The sequence below is a fragment of the Notothenia rossii genome, assembly GCF_949606895.1.
Source record: "Notothenia rossii genome assembly, chromosome: 3".
Taxonomy (NCBI): domain Eukaryota; kingdom Metazoa; phylum Chordata; class Actinopteri; order Perciformes; family Nototheniidae; genus Notothenia; species Notothenia rossii.
Window position 1 is genome coordinate 21,616,877 of NC_136901.1, and position 23,633 is coordinate 21,640,509.

Consider the following 23,633-nt stretch of genomic DNA (forward strand, 5'->3'; position numbering starts at 1 on the left):
GAAAGTTGTTCTCTCTCTCTTAGGAAAAGGGAAGAAGAACGCAAAGTCTGAGCAGAAGACTGGGACGGTGGGAAAGGGAGCAGGGAAGAAGATCACCAAAATTATCGGCCTGGGAAAGAAGAAGCCGTCCACAGACGAGCAGACATCTTCAGCAGAAGAAGACGTACCCGCATGCGGTAATATGTTCAAGCAGGAAATCCCAGTATCATTAGGACCTATATATAAGTGATATATTACAATGATATAAATTTAGGGTCAAATTGTTCAATCAAACGTGATTCATGACTCCCCGCCATGCCCCTGACAACAGTTTACTGATTTTTAATTACCACCTTGTGGATAAGTTTGTCATCAACCCTTTCCAGTGTTCATCAGTTCATGAAATCTGTGTGAAATCTGCCTTTCCTCCTCTGACTTACCTCAAAGTAAAGTCAACGCTAATTCACTTCAGCAAACGCAGCCTTAGGGGCTCCTGTCAAAATGTGAATATGTTGTATCTCTTTACACCTTAATGCTATAAAGAATGTAAGATGTAAAAAAATACTGAACACATTCATGAAGATATTGTTAAAATCATGAACATTATTTTCCTGACTGTTATCTTTGCTCGTCAGGCTACCTAAATGTGTTGTCCAATAACCGTTGGAGAGAGCGTTGGTGCCGTCTGAAAGAAAACCAGCTGCTTCTCCATAAGGACCGTGACGACCTGAAGAGTCACATCGCCTCGCTGCCCCTCAGAGGCTGCGAGGTCATTCCTGGCCTGGATCACAAGCACCCGTTTGCCTTCCGCCTGCTTCGTAATGGCCAGGAGGTGGCAGTACTGGAGGTGAGCTGCGACCTCCAAATGGACTGTTGGATAATGTTTTTCTGGAGATGTGTACTCGTGTGTCAAAGTCAGCTATTAGAACTCCACTGTCAGCCAATGAATGGACTTGAGCACGCAAACACTGCTTAGAAATGTTTTCCTACTTATTCTTGTTTTCTCTTTTATATGGTAAAACAAGTCCTCGACCAACCAGTGACTTGTGTATGTGTATTTGATGTTATGGGTATTTGAACTTCCTCCAGTTGTCATTTTGAATCTATTTCCTCACATGCATGCTACCCTCTGCCTACAAATGTGTTCCCATTTGTAATTTTCCTTGTGAAACCATAGCATTCTTAAGTAAAATCAAATGCTTTTGATTTCTTCTCAACTTGAACCCATACCTTTATCATTTTGAATATAACTTTTTCCTTTCAATAAGGCCACTTCCTCTGAGGAGATGGGTCGATGGTTGGGGGTCTTATTGGCTGAGACTGGCTCCACCACAGACCCAGCTACCCTGCACTACGACTACATCGACGTTGAGACCACCGCCAATGTCATCCAGCTGGCCAAGCAGTCCTTCTGGTATATGACAAACATTTTTTCTAGTGATTAAAACCCTGACAAGTTTTTATTGTTTTTATCATGAATATTACTTACTACTTACTATTACTTGGTGAACTTTGCTCTGCGTCCTCATACACATATTTGCTCCTGATCCACGAGTAAATTAAGATCTATGGCTCATTTCCATATTGTAAGGTCCCAACACATTACAACAATTATGATATAAACATATATGACAAATATTGATTCCAGGAGTATTGCACACAGCTTCCAGGTGTGGCCTTTAATAATGAAGTGGGCGCCGGGCAGCACCATGGCAACAGCGCTACCGGGGCCGGACAATAAGTCAGGTCGGAGTTATTCACCCAGCCAGGCCACTACTAGCTTTTGGGTTTTTTGTTGTTGTTTGCATCGTCAATATTTACAGCGTTGCTGCCCACACAATTAACACTCGGCTTAATTCAGATTTAAGAAGGTTCTTGTGCCTTAACCTGTTGCGGGAGCAGCGTGGGCTCTACATGTACTGGTGTCATCATTTATGTGTTTTTCAACCGTTCGTAGTGGTAGCCCTACTGTAGTTTTAATTTCACTAACATCAATAACGTTGCCCTGTAGCTGCCAGTTCCTCTGTGTTGCTGCTTGGTTCTGCCTGAACATCTCCCTGTGAAGGACTGGCACTGCTATTATTTCCACCTTTGCATAGGAAAAGATATGAGGGCAACAACTTATTTTTCAATTGACTCTGGTGTCACAATACATCATACTGACTTTATAATAGCCTATTAAAGTTTACTTTACTACACTTTTGCCAATGTTGCTGCTTTTATGGGAGATCCAGCACTGTAGTTAATTATATAACAGTGACTTTATCACTTAGTTGCCCCTGAATTTGCATGGCCTAATAACATAATAATTTTCTCCCCTTTGTTGGACAGACAACCTAACCATCTCAAGTTACTTATTCACTCACATTGTGAAGAGTTGTAGTGCCAGTTAGCTGCAGTCTAACTGTAGTATTACATATACTTGGCATAGCCTAACAGTCTCCAGTCACACAGGGCCTACCACTGAACTTACTTGATATTTGGACTGAGCAACTTTTTTGTTGACAGTCTGTACACATCAGGCTACAATATGGAAAACGAGAGCTCAAAAAATGTATTTGGCTAAATTGAGTTAATTAGTTGCCCAGTTTTGCCTGTAAACTATGTGTAATGGTATGTGGCTTACTCTGAATAAATCTGTGAGTTTAGGACAGGCTGCCTCCTCCTTGTGTGCTCTTTTCTTTTTTTCTCTCTCTGTGCCACTTTTCCTCCTTTTTTTTGCAGGATCCAAGACATTGTTGGTGTCAGTGTCAGTCAGTCCAGTCCACACTTTTACACTTAATTACCTTACCACTCTTGCAACAAACGGAGAGTGGAACAACCAATCACATCTTCATTATTCTCCGATAGCTGAAATGTGCCCACTCGCTAGTCTTACAGCTGCCTGGGGCCGGTAGTTTTCACTGCGCCTCATACTGGTGCAACTTCATTTTGGAGCACTTTTATGACTTGCCGCACATCATGTCTGGGCTGAATTAAAAACATGTTTTTTTAATCCTGTGTGTTGACAGGCCACAGCATATTAGAAAGGCCTCCTGGACTAAATACATTGCAACGTTTATTTTGTCCTTACAGTTTTACAAGTAAGCGTGCTGTCTCTCCGAACCCGTACCTGGACAGCCCAGTCAACGGCTACGCCTGCCCCAGTGGCATGGCTCTGCACTATGATGACGTGCCCATCAACGGAATGGTAAGAACACACCTGCTCATGGGGGATACACACACAGAACAAATCAGCTAAAGCAGCTTAACCACAGTAAACCATCTAGCTGTTAACTACATTACATATCAAAGACAATGTACAATTCAACGTAAGAGAGTTCAGGGAATAGGTTTGTTGACACTCTTTCCTGTATCACAATCTGATTAAACTCAGGTCACAGTGATCTATAATCACCACATTGCATTATGCCCTACAGCGCTCAATCACAGCAGCATGTTGGTATCCAGTGGCGGCCGGCCCATAGGGGCGCCGCCCCACCTCTTCCCACATACAAAAAAATAAAAAATAAATAAAATAAAATAAAAAATATTTTAAAATATATATATTTCAAAAATATATATATTTTATTTTTAATTTTTAATGAACAAGGTAAATATCATACAATTGGTATCAGTAAAATGTATAATCTACAATAAAATCTTGTTTAAAATTGTGTTACGATGTCTAAAGTTACTGATACAGTAAGTCACATGTTTCCTGCCTGCCTGGCCTTGCCCTTGGCATTAGTTTATCATTACGGGGCGCTGCCCCCGAGCCAAACAGCAGCAACCAGCACGCTGCAAAAGTCTCAATAGTAAACTATGCCGCCGAAACATAATTTCAGCCAATCAGCGCCGTCAAATATTTTGGTCACGAGAGCGCTCACGTTGGCGCCCACGTTGCTTACGTGCGTTGACGTGAGTTGTTTTTTAGACTCGTGAGGAACTGGGGTAGTATCTACAGTAACGCAGTGTAGGCGGAGCCGTGACGTCATCTTCAATGAGCTCCCCAGAAAAACAACACAACCGTTAGCTCTTAGCACTCAGAGCTCACAGCTCTTCATATCTGTTCAGAAACTAGACAAAAGTTAAACAAGTACAAACCACATACTGTCTGTGTCATGGCGAATAAAGTCGCTGGTTTATTTATGTCTGTATAGGCCGTTGTTGTGAGTGTGGACGGTCGGAGCATTTACAACGTTAGCCTAGCCAAATCTCCATTAGAAAACACGCATTTTAAAAGGTTTTTCGCCTGCCGTCTGTCTGCAGACTTGTCAAAGCCTTAATTCATGGTTTTTACTATCCGGTATCAGTATGTTGTTACTTCGGCATCATTTTGAAACGTGTATTAAAATTAAATCACGGTCAAATATGTTCATCTTGTTGTAGTTGTAGCCCCCTTGACAGCGATTCTCTCTCTAGTTTAGACTGCGGTCAAGCCAGCCTCCACTCGGGAAAACCTAGTCAAGCCAGCCCTCACGTGATATTGAGGTGCGCGAATATCCTATGCATTACGGTAGAGTCAAAACAAATCCTCCCTCTGTGTTTAGATGAGAATAAAACAAAAACGGTCCAGTATCAAAGACTCATTTAACTTCAGGGTGATAGCAGGACATCCCATCTAGTCACTCAGAAAAAATCAGGACATTCTGATGTAGAGTTTCAAAATAAAAGACCTTTGAGATCTCTATTGTATGAGTTATCATCCATGTTTTTAGATGAGAATAAAACAAAAACTGTCCAGTATCATAGATCCATCTCACTCCAGGTTGATAGCAGGACACCCCATCTAGTCACTCAGAAAAAATCAGGACATTCTGATGTACAGTTTCAAAATAAAAGACCTTTGGGGACAGGGATGATAGCTCATATATGAGACTTCAAAGGTCTTTTATTTTGAAACTGTACATCAAAATGTCCTGATTTTTTCTGAGTGACGACATGGGGTGTCCTGCTATCACCCTGAAGTAAAATGAGTCTTTGATACTGGACAGTTTTTGTTTTATTCTCATCTAAACACAGAGGGATGATTTATTTTTGACTCTACCGTAATGCATAGGATATTCGCGCACCGCAATATCACGTGAGGGCTGGCTTGACTAGATTTTCCCGAGTGGAGGCTGGCTTGACCGCAGTTAGTTTAGCATACTCAGCCCGACTCATCCTGGTTGTTCCTGGCCCTAGAACCATGATTTTATGGGGCCATTACATCACCAGAAGTCCCAATTTAAGGGGTCATTTCTCCCAAAAAAATGTGTTTACTCACTATATCAACAGCCCCACCAAAAATATTTTCCACCAGCCGCCACTGTTGGTTTCTCAAGACAACCGGAAGAGATTTTTAAAGGCCTGGATTTTGCCAGATCAATCCCCTGCTGGACAACATTCTCCCACCATAAGGGAACATCTGAGGTTATACTTAGCATAAAGATCTTAACACATATATTGTTCAGCTGGATTTAGCTGAATAATGATCGTACAGCAGGTCAGTTTACATCAGTTGTTTGAAATTAAACAATTTACGAATCTGCCTTTGGCTCCTCAAAAACTAAAATGTTACCCCACTCAATGTTTTGAGAGTTCTTATTTCTGAGAATCTCGCAAACTGAGGGGGGGGGGATTTAAAATAAGCACGACTGATAGCACGAATCACCACGGCCATGTTAATGGAAACCAAGCCAAGATTAAATAAACTGAATGATATGATATATTACATGTTAAAACAGCATTATACCGTACACAGACACTTGTTATGGAAAAGTAGTGTAACTAGCATTTGTACTGCTATCATCTCTTCCTTTCTTTCTCTCCTTTGACTTTTCTTTCTGTTGTGTATTTTGTCTCTTCCTCTTCCCTCTCTGCCTGCATGCTTGTCTAACTGAAGGACCCGGAGTCGCAGTACTCCAGTCCCAAAACAGGGGGGCGCCAGCTGAAAGAGGAGGTGCACTATGAAAACTCTGACCTATATGAGAACATGCCTTCTCCCAAGCTGACCTCTCGCTGTCTTCCCAAGCTGAACTCTGCTTCCACTTCTGCCAGTCCCTACAAAGCTCCTGTTTCTAAAGTTTCCTCTAAGTTCCTCACTGCTGATACTAAAACTAAAGCCACTACTCAGGTGACTAACACTCTCCTCATTACAACTCACACTTTTTATGCTCTATGCTCTTAGTTTATCAGTCTATAATTCACTATATCATGCTCTTTAACGTGTTTTTTTTTTCAATATTAGTATAATTTAGTTAATAATCAGATCATTTTACGTTATCGGTTTTTATGTTTCTCATGTGTTGATAACTTTCAGAAAATGGAGGTGGACGTGACCCGCTTAGCAACAATATTTCTCTGTATGACTTGGCAAAAGTGCAGGGCCTTTGATTCTGCTGAAGCACTGAGACTTGACATAATATTGCAAGTAGTGATGCTATTTCAGTTTTTTAAAAGTCTGACCTGCCAATTATGATTTTTACTGATAACATGTTTTTCTTCTTCAAGCTTTTTTTTTTAAACTTTTTCTTGATATAAGTGTCGTTTTTTTTAACACAAAACAACAATCACATGTTATTTTCAAAGCTGCATTCAGTTGCTTTAAAAGGTGTCTGATAAAGAAATGTTTTACATATTTTCATTAAAATCACATACAGTCAAGAACAGCATATTGCTGATAGGCCTACCACCTAATCATAAATGGTCAAGTGATTGTTTCAGAAAGAACCATAAACAGATTCAGTCACCTACTGATATATTGTGTATCCCAAATGATGACATACTTTACTATTGAAAAAAAAAGTGTTTATTATTCCTGCATGAGCATGCTTAGCTCAATATACAAGGTGTTAATGCTGGTCACTCAAAAGCCCCCACCTCTTTCCCGTTAGTCTGTGAAGCACATTCCACCTCTGGGTATGTCCTGAAATCATGCACAGGTGGAAGAACGACTTAGATCTTGTATTTCTGTAAAAGTACCAGAGTGTAGTAATACTCTGTTACAAGTAAAAGTCCTGCATTCAAAATGTTACTTAAGTAAAAGTACAAAAGTATGAGCATCAAAATATAGCAAAAGCAAAAGTAGTCATTGTCCAGATTGGTCCATTTCAGAATAATATGTATGATATGTTTTATAATTATTTATCATTAAAGCGTTATCAAAGCTGGTAAAGGTGCAGCTAGTTTTAATGACTTTATATATTTTTTTTATTTATTTAACCTTTATTAAACCAGATACAATTGAGATAAAATCTCATTTACAATGCTGACCTGGCCAAGAAGGCAGCAACGTTACACATTATTACACATAACACAGACATATAAAATACAGAGAACACAACTAAGTAAACAAAAAGACAAAAAGCAGTCACTACATTGTGCACATTTGGGACAGTAAGAAAGGTACATCCTAGCATCCTAGGCATACTAAGTGAGGACCATCCAGTTAGGCTATACAGTATGCAATGATGAGTCCTATAGGGTGCATTTGATATATATCGCAGTGCAGCATGGTAGAGTGGGTCAAGTTTGGCCAAAACAGTGGGACAGGCAAATCTATCAATTGTATCACCGTAGTCAAGCTGGGACAGGAATAATCCAGAGAACAACCTTTTAAGGGAAGAAGTTGAAAAACAACACTTAAGTCTGTAAAGGAAGCCAAGAGTGAATTTCAATTTCTTAGTTAGAACTTCAATGTGGTGTTTAAAGTTTAGATTTCTGTCCAACCAAAAGCCCAGATATTTGTATGTATCGACAAACTCAACCAAGACGCCGGGGGAAGAGAGTTGACTTGGGAGCAAAAAGCATTGCTTTGGTTTTTTTACTGTTCAATAGCAGTTTAGAATCAAGAAGCGCATGCTGCAGCGTGATAAAATCAGATTTTAAATTGGAAACGGCCATATCCAGAGAAGGACCACATGAGTATACAATAGTGTCATCAGCATACATATGACAGGTAGAAAATTGCATCTGATTACAAATATTGTTTACATATAATGAAAAGAGCAAGGGCCCCAAAATAGAGCCCTGTGGAACTCCCTTCTCCAAGGTGACAGGGTCAGAGACAGTACTACCCAACCTGGCGCATTGAGAGCGGTCGGTTAAATAACTCTGAAACCAGCAAATGGCATTATGACCTAAACGAGACATAACATTAGACAGAATGTGGTGATCTACAGTGTCAAATGCTTTGGCCAAGTCAATACACAATGCAACACAAACATATTTTTATTGTTATTAATGGTTTTAACTTCTGTTAGACAGCCATATGCCATACATTTTTGCATACATTCACAGTAAATATTTATTCAGTATGATAGCTGTCTAACAGAAGTTAAATTCATTTCTCACTTATTCTTATATACCCCAAATAAAAGAACCCAATAACTTATCTCTCTCGAGTTTTATTTTTCAGCTTTGCCAAAAGCCACTGTGTCAAGTGTCCTTCTTGGGTTGCCGTCCTGAGTTGTCCAATATGGCGGACCATCTTGCACATGCGCACTGCAGATCGGGCAGAGCTGCAGATCGGGTAGTGACACTGCTAACTGCCACGGCCGCCTCGTTAATATCAAATCCATCATAATAATCCAGTACCATGCTGTCATGAATGTGCGGTGCTGTTACGTGTATGCAAATTTACATGCTTAATGTGAATGAGCCTTTTAGGGGGCGTGGTTAAAGTTGCGCACATACGGGTACTTCTCAGGCACATCTGTGACGTTTCGCTCTCTCAAAAGTTGGCCCATTTTATCTTCATGCGCCAATGAGCAGCTCTCATGAATGAGGCCCCGCCTCCCACGCTGTATCCAGTTCTTATTATACATCCATGAGCGGCATGCCGACACACATCTTGGATCCCGTATAGTGCAAACAGCACAAACAGCAATATTAGAAGCTATGGTACTCTCTGGTGGCCCACTCCGCCGCCAAACCTTCCATAACAGGAAGAGACATAGAAAGGGCCGACTTTCTACTGAGGTCCTTGAACGCACCGCGGCATGCTCTCGCGGGGCCGCGCGAGTCGTCATAATGCCGTCTTCACACAGACGGTGAAATGCATTAATCGGAGTTATTACAATAGTAGTCTAGCAGGAAGGGCCCTCAGATTTTGAGATACCCCTACCCGAGGTAGAACAAATGACAACAATGAATTTTTTTTATCTTTAGGGTCTCCCATTAATGAAATTGATTGTTGTCAAACTTTATTTTGGGGGAAAAAATGTTTTTTGGGTTGTTCTTTAGAACTACCCCAATCCCTGAAAAAGAGCCAAATTAGAACAGGCCGAATGTGGGAAAGGAGACAAAAAAGCCCATAACTTGAGAGTGACCTCTCTTATCCTCTTTAGATTTGCTGAGGTATGAACCAGGTGGCTGTCCTACATCACTAAATAGTCAGACAATTATTTAACTAAAAAAATACTGAATTATAGTCCTGTAAACATTTACTTTTGGTGATAGGAACATAGGACTCAATCACTTTTCTCTCATTTATCAGAAAAACAGAAATCCCTAAAAAATATACCATTACTGAATTGTCTAGGGTGCTATTGAACACTAACCAGTAGTTGTATGGAAATATCTGGTACAGTTCTATTGCAAATTAGATTTCTTTAGACATAGGCCTACCTCTTCTCTGATACAGTCACATTCCGAATGGGGGATAAGTGGCACAATAGCTTATAAATTAAGAATGCTCACTCTGATGGTCATTATATTTGGAGAGGGAAATACCAGGTGGCTGAACTACATCACCAAATAGTCAGAATAAGAGAACCCAATACGATCAAGTGTATTAGTTCTAAATTGCAATCCTCTAAAACATAGGTGTAAATAGTACAGGTTTGATTGAAACTGGAACCTTAATTCAAAGTACAGTATATAAATCATCAAATAATTCTGTGAGAGGTCAAGTATATAGATACTAGAATATAATGTTAAATGTCAGGTTCCTCAGAAACGTTAGGGGACACATTTTGACATTCTGCACAGCAGGTGCAGAACTCTGTACACTGTGGACCTCTGTGTCGCCTGTCAGCTCAACATGATGCCGTTTAAACAATATAATAATAAAGGGCGGTGCCGGCCGTCAGCGAACCGATCCGGCCCTTTTGCGCGACTGTCACTCAAATGCGGGACAAATAATAAAAATGCTGTGTTTGCAGTCCCGCAAAAAGCGGGACACCTGGTCACCCTACACACACACACACACACACACACACACACACACACACACACACACACACACACACACACACACACACACACACACACACACACACGGTGCTGCCCCTCACACACACACGCTTCAAATCAAGTTGCATAAATGCTTGAGCTACGTTTTTATTATAATTACTCTGAAATCTGCCTATTATGTTTTCGTCATTATTACAACAAATACACACTTGCACACACTGGCAATGATTTTTTATATATTAGACTCATGCTTCAAATAAGAGGGGGTGCGGCGTACCCCCGTGTCCAACGCCCACTACACCACTGCTGCTTGCTGAAGAGAAAAGGATGCAGAAGAAAAGAAAGGGTCGAGGCCGTCAGGCCCGGGAGACTTTTTAGGATCAATTGAGTGCAAACCGTGTAAGACTTCAGAGACCGAGAAAGAAGCGAAATCAAAAACAGGGGAGTTCATCCCTTAACTAGGGCTGTGAGTACGACCATGCAGAGAGTCATGACTTTGCTCATCAGAAATGTGACCAGCCTTTTTGAAGTGAGGATTAAAGGCATTATCATTTGTATCTGAAATAAAATAATCACTGACCTTCAGTTTTTTGGGGAAACTCGAAACCTTCTTGTTCTGAAGGGATTTAATTGTTTTCCAGAACTTAGAATGGTGATTAAAACAACCAGTGGTTAAACTCAGATAGTAATCAGCTTTAGCTTTTTTAATAAGGGCTGAACATTTATTTCTGAGGACACGAAAAATAAGCTAGCCATCAGTAGTGTTATACTTTCTAGCTGAAGACCATTGCTTATTTCGATTATGAATGAGATCAGATAGTTCTCTAGTAGTAAACCATGGAGTGTTCCTATTCTTAACTCTGAATTTTCTAAGGGGGGCATGTCTATTAATAATCGATAAAAAGTGATCAATAAAGAATTGGACAGCAACATCGACAGATGGAATTAAAGCTATGAAGTGCCATTTAAACTCCGCCAGAACGTGTAGGAAAGCCTGCTCAGAGAAGTGTTTGAAGCAGCGCCTGAGCACAATAAGGCCCTTGGCTTTGGGCAACTTAGTGCTCCTAACGCAAGCAATAGTGCAATGGTCACTGATATCATTAGGAAAAACACCAACAGACACATACTTATGAGCTGCATTTGTTAGAATGACATCTACAGTATAAGGGTATCGTTATTGGGTTTGGCAGGGTTTATTCTAGTGGGACTAGAATAAGCCAATAAGCTGAGTTAAATTCAAAGAATCACAAACCTGCTTAAACTGTGAAGATTTATCACTCAACCACTTCCAATTTAAATCACCCAATAATATGATTTCAGAAGAAAACTAAGACAACAACTCAGTAAGGCTAGCAGTTGCATCAATGATGGCCGATGGAGGCCTATAACAGCCAATAACAGTGAGTGGAGCATTTGCTATAATTATTTGGACAGCTAGCAACTCAAATTGCCTTGGAATTGAAATCAAATGAAGGACAGAGCACTGTATAGACCCTCCAGAAAAACGCGGGCAAAAATCCTTGATTATGCGGGCTAAATTCCTTGATTATGCGATTAAACATTCGGGGTTTTTATGTGATTTTATGCGGTGAAATTGCGGGAAGTTGCGAAATATGCGGAAAGTTGCGAAATATGCGGGAAAAAATAATAAATGTTTTTTAAAATATTGGGCTGTCTTATTTATTCTCTTTCACACACAACCTGCCACTAACGTTAAACCCCTTTACTATTCAATTAAACACATTCAATGTTTATTTATTGTAAAAGCAATTGGGCTATTTTAATCTCACACACACCCCCCCCCCCACCCCCACCCCACACACAGACACTTCTCAGCCTCATTCTGTTTTCATTTACTCGTTCGTTATCTGACCAGCTTCAATCTTGTAGGCTACTCACTTCGTTTCTTATAGCCCTCGAAAGGGTTTTGGAGGTTGATGCCTCGTGAATGTGAGTTGTTTGGCTTTCTTGTCCGCAGCAGCAGAAAGCATTTTCGAATGTTTGAATGAATCAAAGTGGGTCGTCACGTCGATGTTCTCTTATGCTCCAACACACAGTTGCACGAGGTGCAGAATAGTTTCCCCCCACTTTTTGCCCGGTCTTTAGTAGAAATGTTCGTCGGTCAATGAGATGGATTAGATTTTTTCATCTTGGTGTTTTCTCTATCGTGTGAGCTCCACACGTTCACAAAAAAAGTGTTTTTTACATTCTGTGATGCGCGAGCTGATGACGTCACGTCAAGACGAGTTAACTTTTTTTCTTCTCAACTTTGTGTGGAAAAATGCGGGGATTATGCGGCCTTTTGATAAATATGCGGCCTTTTAAAAATCGGCGCCATTTTGCTGATTATGCGGTAAATTCTGCGATCGCAGAATCGCGTTTTTTTCTGGAGGGTCTAACTGTAGTTTCTGCCCTTACGATCCATTCTGAATACATTATATCCATCATTGTGAATAACAGTGTCAGTGACAGAGACGGTTTTAACCAGGTTTCAGAAACTACAACAATATCAGGCTTAGCAACTAAAAACCAGGTCTTGGAAACATCTCATTTGGGCACTAGGCTTCTAGCATTAACATGCAGAAAACCCAATCTTTGCCTACAGCTAAACTCATTCGGAGTTGGCAAATGCTGCAAGGAAACAGAGAAACACTCGGGACCAGGGTTAATGTTAACGTTACCAGAGAGTAAAAGCAGTAACAATATTAACAGCCTGGAAGATGATTTTTTCACATGGGCTCTGGACGCGTCACTCCTCAAGGGGGGTGGGGCTGCTCCAATCCTTCGATATTAGCGAGTCAAGAGTCAAAAGGGCATACTGGAGAGCACATTTCGTGCCATAAAACGTCAGCTTTTGGTAAAAACTATCCGATGGAGTCAGCGCTCCAGAGGTTCCACCATCCGAATGTCCGAAGTGAACAGAGACTTCGCTGGTAGGCAATCCGTCAGCTTTGTCAACATGCGGGCTGACAATTAATCCCAGAAAAAAAGCGAACTCAAGGGTAGCTTTAGGCAACATTGTGCTGCAACACACCTAATTCAGGATCAGCAGCTCAGGTCGATCAGCGGCTCAGGTCGATCAGGCAGGATTCACGTCAGCTCCTATTTTTAACGTTGTGTTTTGGGTGTAGTTCATCTACAGCAGGGGTAACATGTAAGTTGGGCCGTGGGCCAACAAGATGGCGGGCCAGAACATAATCAAAGCCTAATTCAAGGAATTTATTTTCGTAAGAGGGCGCAGCGCCCCTGTTCCCCGGTTCAGAAAAAACTCTGATATCGCTGATGACCCTCCCCATTAACACTCTGATGCGCAGTCAGATCCGCTGATTGGTTCACTGATGATATAGGCGCCCAATCCAGAGCCTCTGGATAGACCCGCCCAAAGGGAGGCTCGTCCTCTCTAGCCCCATTTCAGTCCCATGTTAAAAGCCAGGGCTATTATCTGTATTTTAACAGACTTATCTTTTAAATTGAGGTGTATCTATTCGTTCTCTTCAAAGTTTATTTTTCTCTGACATTTTAGGGAGGATGGTCCTCCCTTTCCTCAATGGACGAGCCTCCACTGAGTAAAGTAGAGTTATTAACTAGGTAGCAGCATTAACATATTTTTATTCTGATAAGTATTGTCAAGTTCTCTGGGTTTTTGGCATTTATTTGAGTGTTTGCCCACATTTGAGAGGCTTGAGGGGCAACAGAGGACGCATGGACAACTGGAATCCTTTTCCATTTTTTTATTTCAACTTTTCAAGGACACATTAGGATTCTTTCAGGTTGAAAACCTTTAAAAAATAAAAAATAAATAAATTACAGCATGTTTTGCTTTGCAATTTATTTAATATATTATAACCTAAATTAATCAGTGACCAAGTATTTTACTCAAACTCAATGTATTTAATAATTAAATAAGTACTTTAATTGACCTGATTCCCCACAACCACACATTTGCCTTATGTGACCGGCTCTATCGAAATCAGTCGGAAGTTGCAACGGCTCATTTCAAAATAAACATGGATTTGCGTAAAAAACTAGTTTTTCGGGGTTCGGGTGTTTTGTTTGATTTTAAATAAACAAAGTCTTGGCTTTCAGAAAATGAAACTTGTATTTCCAAAATCACACGATAAATACATGTTTGAAGCTTGTAAAGGGAAGATGACAGCTCTTCCTCGCGCTCTGTTCTTCCGCAGCGCCACCCCCCCTCCCTCCGCTGACATTATGAATGTAGGCATATAGTAATCATAGATAACTCACAGGCCTCACAGCCCAACAGAAAGTGACAACTTTTTCAAACCACACACCGAATGTTGGCTATATCAGCACCACGCGCTGTCCACCTATTGATCCACTATCAGCGTCAGTGCAACCCTCAGCCTGATTGTGCCTGTGCTATGTGTCATTCACTCTCAACATGGATAAAGTACAATAAGCATTCTTCAGGTGTAGGTAGATTCTCTATTCGGACTGTCGGTCCGATGTTGTAAAAAAACAAAAAACATTTTTTTACTCTCAAAATTACGGGCCAAATATTATTGCTGGCGGGCCAACAATGGCCCGCGGGCCGCCTGTTGCCGACTCATGATCTACAGCATGAGTAGAATATGTATTGGTCTATACTAGGTACTACAGTCTGTACGTTTGGACTGTGTTTGGTTGTCCTCAGTGTAATTCCTTCTTTTCCCTTGCAGTGAACATCAGCTGTATGCATTCATATTTGTATGGCCCTGCTGTAAGTGCCACCCTGCCTCACTTCACTTATGTCGCCACATTGTGTTGAGTGGAGCTCCGCCTCCCCCCCGCCAGCTCTTTTGTGTGCGTGCTGTGTGTGTACTGTGTGTGGCGTGGCAGTGGGTGTTAACACAGACATAAGACCACAGAGTTCCACCGATCTATAACAAGTTGATGTTCATCCCCAGAGGTGAAGTCAGGCTTCTGGCCGCACTGCCAAGCTTCACATTACTGTTGCTTGGACAAAATGGAGATGTTATTTATTTTTTAAATATCATGCTATTAGTCTTTCCTCTTCAGCAAGACATACTCAGTGACATACATTTCATCAGAAAGACAGTCTGTGTAGAACTCAACACATGTTATGCACCTGTTTTGCTTTCTGACAGATAAGAGCGAAAAATAAAGGAAATACATGAAAGAATGTGTAACACAAACACTCCTTAGAAAAATAAAATATTGGTTGCATATTGTTTCAATATATTGCATTCTAGTTTAATTCAGTTACATTTGTATCGTGCGAAGGTAACTGTTGTTATTGTGATATGTTCATATTGTATCATTTAAAATGTCGTTTTTGCTGAGAAACTTAATTAAATATAAATAGTTTGAAGGAGATTAGTTTACATGAATAAAAAATAGATGTGTGAACCCATTCAACTTCCTAACACTTGCTCTTTACTCTTATAATACTAATGCCAATAATTTCAAAGAAGATATTTAAATAAAAATACCAAGTCTAACATTTCAAATTGTTGACGGTTTCAAAGACTTCGAGAAGGTTGAAATAAATTGTTGGGCAATAGTGCAATCTTGTCCATCATTTCTTAGTGCTGACCTTTATACAGTGCAGTTTTAATTGTCTGAGATATTTGAGAGGTCTAGAATGAGTGAACCCAAAAATGCAACACTAAAATTGCAGATATGAAGCGCACAATATCGACTGCCATGCAGTGTTCCATTTTTTTTAATTTAAAAAGTCTCCTTCCCTTTGGTTCTTTTCCCATCAGCTGAAAGGAAAGAAGGGAACTGGGCCCAATGGGGGGGTATCAAAACACAAGGCAGAGCCAAAGATCCAGCTCAAAAAGAATGGAGTCAACGGGACCAATGGGACAGCTTCTCTGCAACGCAAGAGCTCCAGTGAGTAGAAACAAAAGAGATTTTGATTTTTCCCATGTGGAGTATGTGGTGATATAAGAGTTTCATATTCAATCCAAGTTCAAATGTCCTCAAATGGTTAACTCTGATAATAATCCACCCTTTTCAGTCGGTTATTCTCTCTAGTATGAGACAGTGTGTCAGCCTCACCACCACGGATTGTTTCCTAGCCTAACTCAATTCCGCAGCCGTTTGGAAAATAGCAGGTGGATTGAATAACTTCAAAACCTGAAACCTTTGCTCCCCTCAAGACGAAGCATGCTGAGCACTGGGCCAGACTTAACTCTGTTTGAGGGTGACTCTCAGACAGAGCACTGGGCCAGACTTAAAGGAGACATGTCATGGCCATTTCCACTGATCATAATTCCATTGTTGAGGTCTACTAGAATAGATTTATATTGTGCAATTTTCCAAACTCACATTGGTTTGTCATACAGCATCTCTGTAAACTACGTGTATTCACTGAATTTCACTCTCTGCCTTTAACGGCTCGTTGTAGCTCCAATAGCTCCAGCCACCACCCTCCCTGTGAGCACATTGTGCTCTGATTTGTCGGGACGTTGTGAATCGCGCTGAGCTCCGTGGAGGTGTTGTTTCCTTGTTTAGCGATACACAGCGAAACACAGCGAAACTCATCCTGAGCACACACAAACTCACAACCGAAGTAAAAACAATAAGTGTGGCTTGATATTGAGTAAGAAAAAGGTTGATAAACGCTGTGAGAATGGGTCTGCAGAGAGAATTTTGCCGCGATCCCAACTGTCTGTTATCAGCCTGCAGCCAGGGAGGAGAAATCAGCAGAGCTGCCTGCACTGAGTGTGTGTGTGTGTGTGTGTGTGTGTGTGTGTGTGTGTGTGTGTGTGTGTGTGTGTGTGTGTGTGTGTGTGTGTGTGTGTGTGTGTGTGTGTGTGTGTGTGTGTGTGTGTGTGTGTGTGTGTGTGTGTGTGTGTGTGTGTGTGTGTGTGTGTGTGTGTGTGTGTGTGTGTGTGTGTGTGTGTGTGTGTGTGTGTGTGTGTGTGCCTGGTCATAGCTCTGGGCGTGGCTACTCAGACCTCACAAATCTCCAACGAGGCGTTCTGGGGTAGCATAGACAGTTACTTTCTGTGTTAGAGTTTACTCCCTACAGGGTGTACTTTGAGGGTTTTTGACTCGGCAGACCATTTAAATGCATAAAAACCTTCATAACATACAAGGGGACAGGTAATAACCGGAAAAGCATGACATGTCTCCTTTAACTCTGTGTGAGGGTGACTCTCAGACAGAGCACTGGACCAGACTTAACTCTGTGTGAGGGTGACTCTCAGGCAGAGCACTGGACCAGACTTAACTCTGTGTGAGGGTGACTCTACCTCATTCACACCAACGCAACTCCGGAGTTTTCCTGCGCCTACCTGTCCCGTAAGTTGTCCTCAGCTGAGCGAAACTACGATGTAGGTGACAAGGAGTTGCTAGCGGTCCAGGCAGCATTAGAGGAGTGGAGATACTGGCTAGAGGGGGCGGAGCAACCTTTTATTGTTTGGACAGACCATAAGAACTTGGAGTATATCAGGAAAGCCAAGAGACTTAATTCACGTCAGTCCCGTTGGTCTCTGTTCTTTAACAGATTCAATTTCACGATTTCCTTCTGACCGGGTACCGGGAATGGAAAACCAGACGCACTGTCACGACTCTGAGCCAGAGCCTACTGCCAAGGAACCAGAGGCAATCCTTCCACTGAACTGCGTGGTTGGGGCGGTCTCCTGGCAGATAGAAAATGATGTGAAGCAGGCTAATGTTTTGAGCCCAGCACCTAGTGGGTGTCCGGATAATCGTGGCGCAGTGGAATAGTGTGTTGGTGTTCGGATCAGGGGAGCACAAGTCAAAGCCCACTGCAGTCAGCATGTCGTTGTGTCCCTGGGCAAGACACTTCACCCCAAATTGCTCCTGTGGGGATTGTCCACAGTATTGAGTATGTAGACGCTCTGGATAAAAGCGTCTAACAAGTAACATGTGTAAAAATGTAAAAAAGTACCAGCGCAAAGATTAAGGGAGATAAAGGGCAGCGCTGCCTTGTTCCTCTATTGCCCCTTTCACACCAACGCAGCTCCCCTTCTAGCTCCGTGTTTGCGCTCTTCTGGTTCGGAACCGGTTTTTCTTTTCAGCCCCCGTTTTGTTCACACCGCCCAGAGCCCGACTGGTGCGCCGCTGCTGCGTCATGATGTCACCGTTTACGTCGCTGATTTTCTCCCCAACAACCACAATGGGGGACTGCGTCGGGTCGATGGCTTTAAAATCATACGAAGCCAGATTAAATTAAATAACTACTTCTCAACCCTTATACTTTTGTGCCGTGGTTCATTGTTTATTAATGTGTTTCAGCGGCATTTACCGACCGCTACAGTGCTGCTCGTCCACCAGAGTTTATTCTCGGCAGCATCCGCTGGAAAGTATTCACTGTCTGACTGTCACACAAGCAGCTGATAAATATCCACCATCCCCCATAAGTGAATGTGTTTCAGTATGAATTGACGCTGTTTGGCATCACAACGCTATGAAAGTTTCTCTGGTATAAAATGGATGATGTTAGCATAGCAATCGAAGCTAAACTGACTATCTTGACTACTTGTTCCTATCCTATTGTGGCATAAGCCATTTTCTACAGGCACATTTTACTGGCGTATTTTTCATTATGATTCTACTTGTGATAGTCGGACATAGCGATCTGTGCAGCCCATGTATTGATTCCATCCGATAGCTGCAATAATACGAAACAAAACGTCTGCCTGTTCTCCACAATGATCAATAACAGCGAACGGATGGTCAAAGTAAGGTACAAATAAACAGAATCACACTAAGCCTGGTTAATGTTGCCTGACTTTATAAAGTGAGTTTTTTTGTGTGTGGTTGCGTTCTAGTCACTTTGCTCAGCGCTACTGCTTGTTACAACTTTTATTTGCCGTACTCGCCATAAACTGTTATTGCTCATGTTAATCTCGCCCCCCTCTGACGTAAGCGTGACGTATGCGGTTCTCACTTCTAGACGGACAATTTTTACGAGCTTGGGCAGAAAAGCTCGGCTGCGGTGTGAACAGAGGACACCAGTGCTTATCAGGCTCTAGCTCCGAACCGTCCCTGGAACCACGTTGGTGTGAAAGGGGCATATGACTCATTCAACACTGTTCATATTCAAAGGGGGGGGGGATTTCCTGCCATTTGTTGCCTTTGGATTTCTATATAATAATTTGACCCATTTAAAAGAAGATGGACCAAGGCTGGAAAAGGAACATCCACTCTACCCTCTCAAATGCTTTCTCAGCATCCCCTCTCTAATGCATCTCTAAAAACTCCATGTAGTCTTGGGGCAAGTCAATCTGAGAAGGCTTTATAAAAATCAGCTGGGAGGGCGTCCTACCCAGGGGAATTACCATTCTGTAACTCTTTGATGGCCTTTTTAACCTCCTCTAATGTAAGGTCCACTCCAATTTCATCCCGTTCTTTGTCTGACAGGGTTGGGCATTTTATCTCAGATAGAAAATGTCTTATATTCTGACACTAAGGATTGTCTGATTTATAGAGATCTTGATCAAATATGTTAAATATAGCTTTAATGTCTGTTTTCAGATTGCCCCTATCGTTTTGTTTTGCTGGTATCATTGATTGTGTATACTGCTGCTTTGTTCTCTGCGCCAGAAATCTCCCAGTTCTTTCCCCTTGTTCATAATATTTCTGTTTAGTTCTGAAATCATTCATATTCTACTTTCTTCTGTAATATGGAGTTAATTTCTACTTTTAGTTTTGTTTAGTTCCAGAAGGGTAGCGTGGTCAGGCTGGGAAGAATGTATATTTTCCAGATTTTATATTTCCAGCTCCAGTTCCTGAAGCCTTTGAACCAATCTCATTTTCAGATATGAACAGTGCTGAATGAGTCGACCTCTAATAACCGCCTTAAATGCATCCCACTCAACGGCTGTTTTTGAAACTGAGCCTTCGTTATTCAGCCAATAATCCATTATCTTTCCAGGGACTGTCCATCTCGGAGTAGGGATGTATTAAATCTCTACCTAGTGGGTGGAGTTCTTGGCATTTGGCCTAAACTAAACGCTATCCCGCCCGAAGCATGATCTGATAGTATGGGTCCCATGTCATGCTTTTCCGGTTATTACACGTCCCCTTGTGTGTTATGAAGGTTTTTATGCATGTAAACCGTCTGCAGAGTCAAAAACCCTCAAAGTACACCCTGTATGGAGTAAAACTCTAACACAGACCTCCCCAAAACGCGTCGTTGGAGATTTCTCATTTTCCCATGTTTTCTTCCTGGGTATCGTAACGTAGTAGCCACGCCCAGGGCTATGGCCTCATCCTCTGCCAGCCGAACATATATACTGTTGGAAGCTCAGGTTCAGTTCAAAACTGTATCCAGTCATGCCAACGAGGGTCTGTTTCCTGTCTTGTGAGGGGAAATCTTCAATGTATGCCTTACCGAAGTCAGTGGTTGACATTTCTTGTTAACACTGTTCCTTCAGATGTTCGAGCCGGTATTTTACTGTGTGCGCGGCATTTCACGGACCAAAGCTTCGCAAACATTGCAGCGATTCATGCATATGCACAGCGCAGGACACTGAAGGACGATGCTATTCCTACTTTGTTTGGACCAGCGGGAGATTCGGGTAAACAATCTGTAAGTATTCATTGTTGTTTGTGTATTTATGATGTTTAAAACAAACAAGGTATCTACCACGACTGTTTAAATGGGTAAACGTTTTTCGGGCTGCCAAGCCATTAACACAGTGCTAACGCTAGCTAACTAAGTTGCTAGCGTTTCCATACATCAACTCCAATGTCAGCAGATGGCCTTACATGTATCTCATTGCAGGAGAATGTCTGCATTCACACACGAAATACTCATAGACAGTATACTCCGGGGGATTTACTCTACGGTCAGTCACAAAACTTAATTACATTATAGTTGGCATTCCTAGCGTGTATGCTACCGAGCTAAAAAAGAAGGCTACCAAGAGCTAGACATGCTAGGGAAAACATTGTTTTTATGCCAGCTACAATGAATGACCGAACGTAGCAGACTACCCGTATAAGATTGCAATTGTAAACATGTTCTTGCTAGCCTAATATGAACCACTAGCTGTTGTTCATAGTAGGTTGGCATATTACACTGAACAACTAGCAAACGTAGGTTAGCATATTCATCTAGCTGGCAAGCTAACGAACCTAAAACACAGGGTGTCCGCGGGGTCTTAAAAAGTATTAAAAGTTGATAAATCAATTTAGCGCAAATTAAGGCTATTAAAAAGTATTAAAAAGTATTAAACGGCATTTTCCAAGATATTAAGAAGTCCCACAGCAACGACAACATGAAACACCCTTTAATTTACTGAAACGACATGTCGGGAAACCCCCTCAAGGCGGCCCCATGCATAGCGCGCCGTAAAATGCTGCTTCTTATTTTAAGTTTCGTTGCCTTGTTCCGCTCTGTGGGAGGGTCCCAAGGTGGGTAGACCGGCATACGCAACGCTCTGGGGGTCCAACGGCTCCGTGTGTAAGCCCTATATGATCATTTTCTGATAACGATGAAATAGCCCGCCTCCCTCTCCCCACGTCTCCAGCTGCTGCTGGGCTGTCAGAAGAGGGGGAGGAAAAGAGAGGCAGGCACCGTTTATTAAATATTATTATACAGAGAACAGAGTCGTTATCAATTTGCTTTAATGCTCAATAAATAACAAAGAAGACCTCTGATCGGCTCTTTTCTAATTTTGTACAGAAGATTTAAACTTTAACGGACATGTTGACCGGCGGAACATTTTTTTTAACGGAAACTATGCCGCACGGTCCCCTCGTTCCTTGGAAGAGGCCGAGCGGTGGGTGTTTTTCATCTGCTGGTGGACTACCTGAGAGATATACAGCAGGAGAACACGCCGTCCACCGCGGAGAATAAAAAGAAGGGCAACCATGGCAACCATGCTCCGGGGTCTTCTTCGCTGCTTTTGGTGTATTTTGTGGCGACAGCAGCGCCACTTACAGGCCTGGCATATGTACTACAGTGTTTCCAGCGGTCTAGTGTGAACGGACACATTAATGAATCGAATGTGTGTGAACGGAAGACTTTTTTGCGTTTGCGTATGCGTTTTACCGTATGCATCCTCGTGGGGCCGGGGTCTAAGCCAACCTATATCCGGTCACAGAGATCTGCTATTTTAAAGTAAAGTCAACACATATAGACCCTAATATAGTCTATATTAAGAACGAGAAAAGTCTTAACATATATATTGTTTTTTGTAAACATATGACAAATGTGTGAGGGTGATGACGTCAGAGCATCGTCCTATGTGCCAGGGCTTAGCCCCGGACAGCCCCAGCCCAATTTAACCCCTGGGTATTTGAGAGGGAGCTCCTATATGGCATTACCCCGCTGAAGCTCACCAATGTTTAATATATTTCATAGTTCAAAGATTTGTCAATTGTTTTGTTTATTGGTCAAATACTGGTTTCTAATGGTTTCTGAGGAGTTTTACTGGAATGAAAGAGCACAGAGTCTACAGAAGCAAAAAAGCAGCATACTGCATTAAACCTTCACAGAGAGGTTGAAGTTCATTTGGAAAGGAGGCTTCAGTAGTCTGTCTGCACTCTGTTTAGTTTTGCTATCTTACAATCAATATAGTAAATGTGAGGTAAAGTGTGTAGCCAATGTAACCGGTTAGAACTCAAAGTTGCGATGAGGTCTTAAAATGTATGGAAAGGGTCTTAAAAAAAGGTCTTAAAAGGTATTACATTTGACCTCAGGATTCCTGCATATACCCTGAAAAAACTAAGTTTCTCTAATATTTTGTGATTTGCATTTGATTTCGTCCAGCCAGATCAGGAAACTCCTGGCGTATCCGGCGGACAACACATGACGGGATGACCACTCTGATGCCTCGTCCTAAAAAGCCCCAGTACCAGCTTACAAAGCTGCGATAGGCAAGATGCCGAAAACGCCTATGATGAGGGGAGGAATGGATGATGATGATATATGATATATATATGTATATTTACATGTTTTTTTTATGTTCATTTTGTATATTTCTAAAAATAAAATGTGATGGAAATACTTAGTAGCCTTACTTCCCTGAATTATTTGCTCCTATAACATATCATTCATATATAGCAAACCATGATTGGATTTTTCATCAAACACAGTAGTAGTTTATTACAGGTAAAAAATAACTTACTCTTCTTCCGTTACGGAATCTGTACATGTTATGGAGGTTCTGCAGGGTGTGTATGTATGGTGTATATCTTGGCATCTAATGTTGTGTGCTACTGTTGGTGTTTTCACCTCTCTGGTGGTTGACTAATCAGAACAGAGTGGCAGAGCTGACCAATCGGAGCACACTGGGCTCACAGGGAGGGGGGGGGGGCAGGAGCTCCAACAAGCCGTTTAGGCCAGAGAGTGAATACACATACTATACAGAGATGCTGCATGAGAAACCAATGTGAGTTTGGAAAATTGCAGAATATAAATCTATTCTAGTAGACCTCAACAATGGAATTATGCACAGTAGAAATGGCCATGACATGGGACCTTTAAGATAGGTATTCTGCCCTTGCAAGAATACTTTTTGGATTGCAGGCTTGGCAGATAG

At 41.7% G+C, this 23,633-nt stretch overlaps 2 protein-coding genes and 1 long non-coding RNA gene across 7 annotated transcripts in view; 2 read left to right on the forward strand and 1 right to left on the reverse strand.

Moving 5' to 3' along the window:
• afap1 (actin filament associated protein 1) overlaps positions 1–23,633 on the forward strand; it is a 161,586-nt gene that overhangs the window by 133,161 nt on the left and 4,792 nt on the right. For 4 of the 5 annotated variants that reach the window (XM_079667686.1, XM_079667685.1, XM_079667688.1 and 1 more), the window contains 6 exons: positions 24–176; positions 615–826; positions 1,248–1,393; positions 3,055–3,169; positions 5,846–6,076; positions 15,870–15,999. In XM_079667686.1, the coding sequence (XP_079523812.1) occupies positions 24–176; positions 615–826; positions 1,248–1,393; positions 3,055–3,169; positions 5,846–6,076; positions 15,870–15,999 (987 nt within the window). The remainder of the gene's footprint in view (positions 1–23; positions 177–614; positions 827–1,247; positions 1,394–3,054; positions 3,170–5,845; positions 6,077–15,869; positions 16,000–23,633) is intronic. The other variant, XM_079667689.1, reaches the window with a different exon arrangement.
• Positions 1–23,633, reverse strand: part of LOC307031005 (uncharacterized protein) — a 131,292-nt gene that overhangs the window by 50,984 nt on the left and 56,675 nt on the right. The gene's annotated exons all lie outside the window — the stretch shown is intronic.
• On the forward strand, positions 16,017–23,102 carry LOC307031006. The gene is made up of 2 exons (XR_013805850.1): positions 16,017–20,674; positions 22,862–23,102. It is a non-coding gene; the product is annotated as an uncharacterized lncRNA (long non-coding RNA).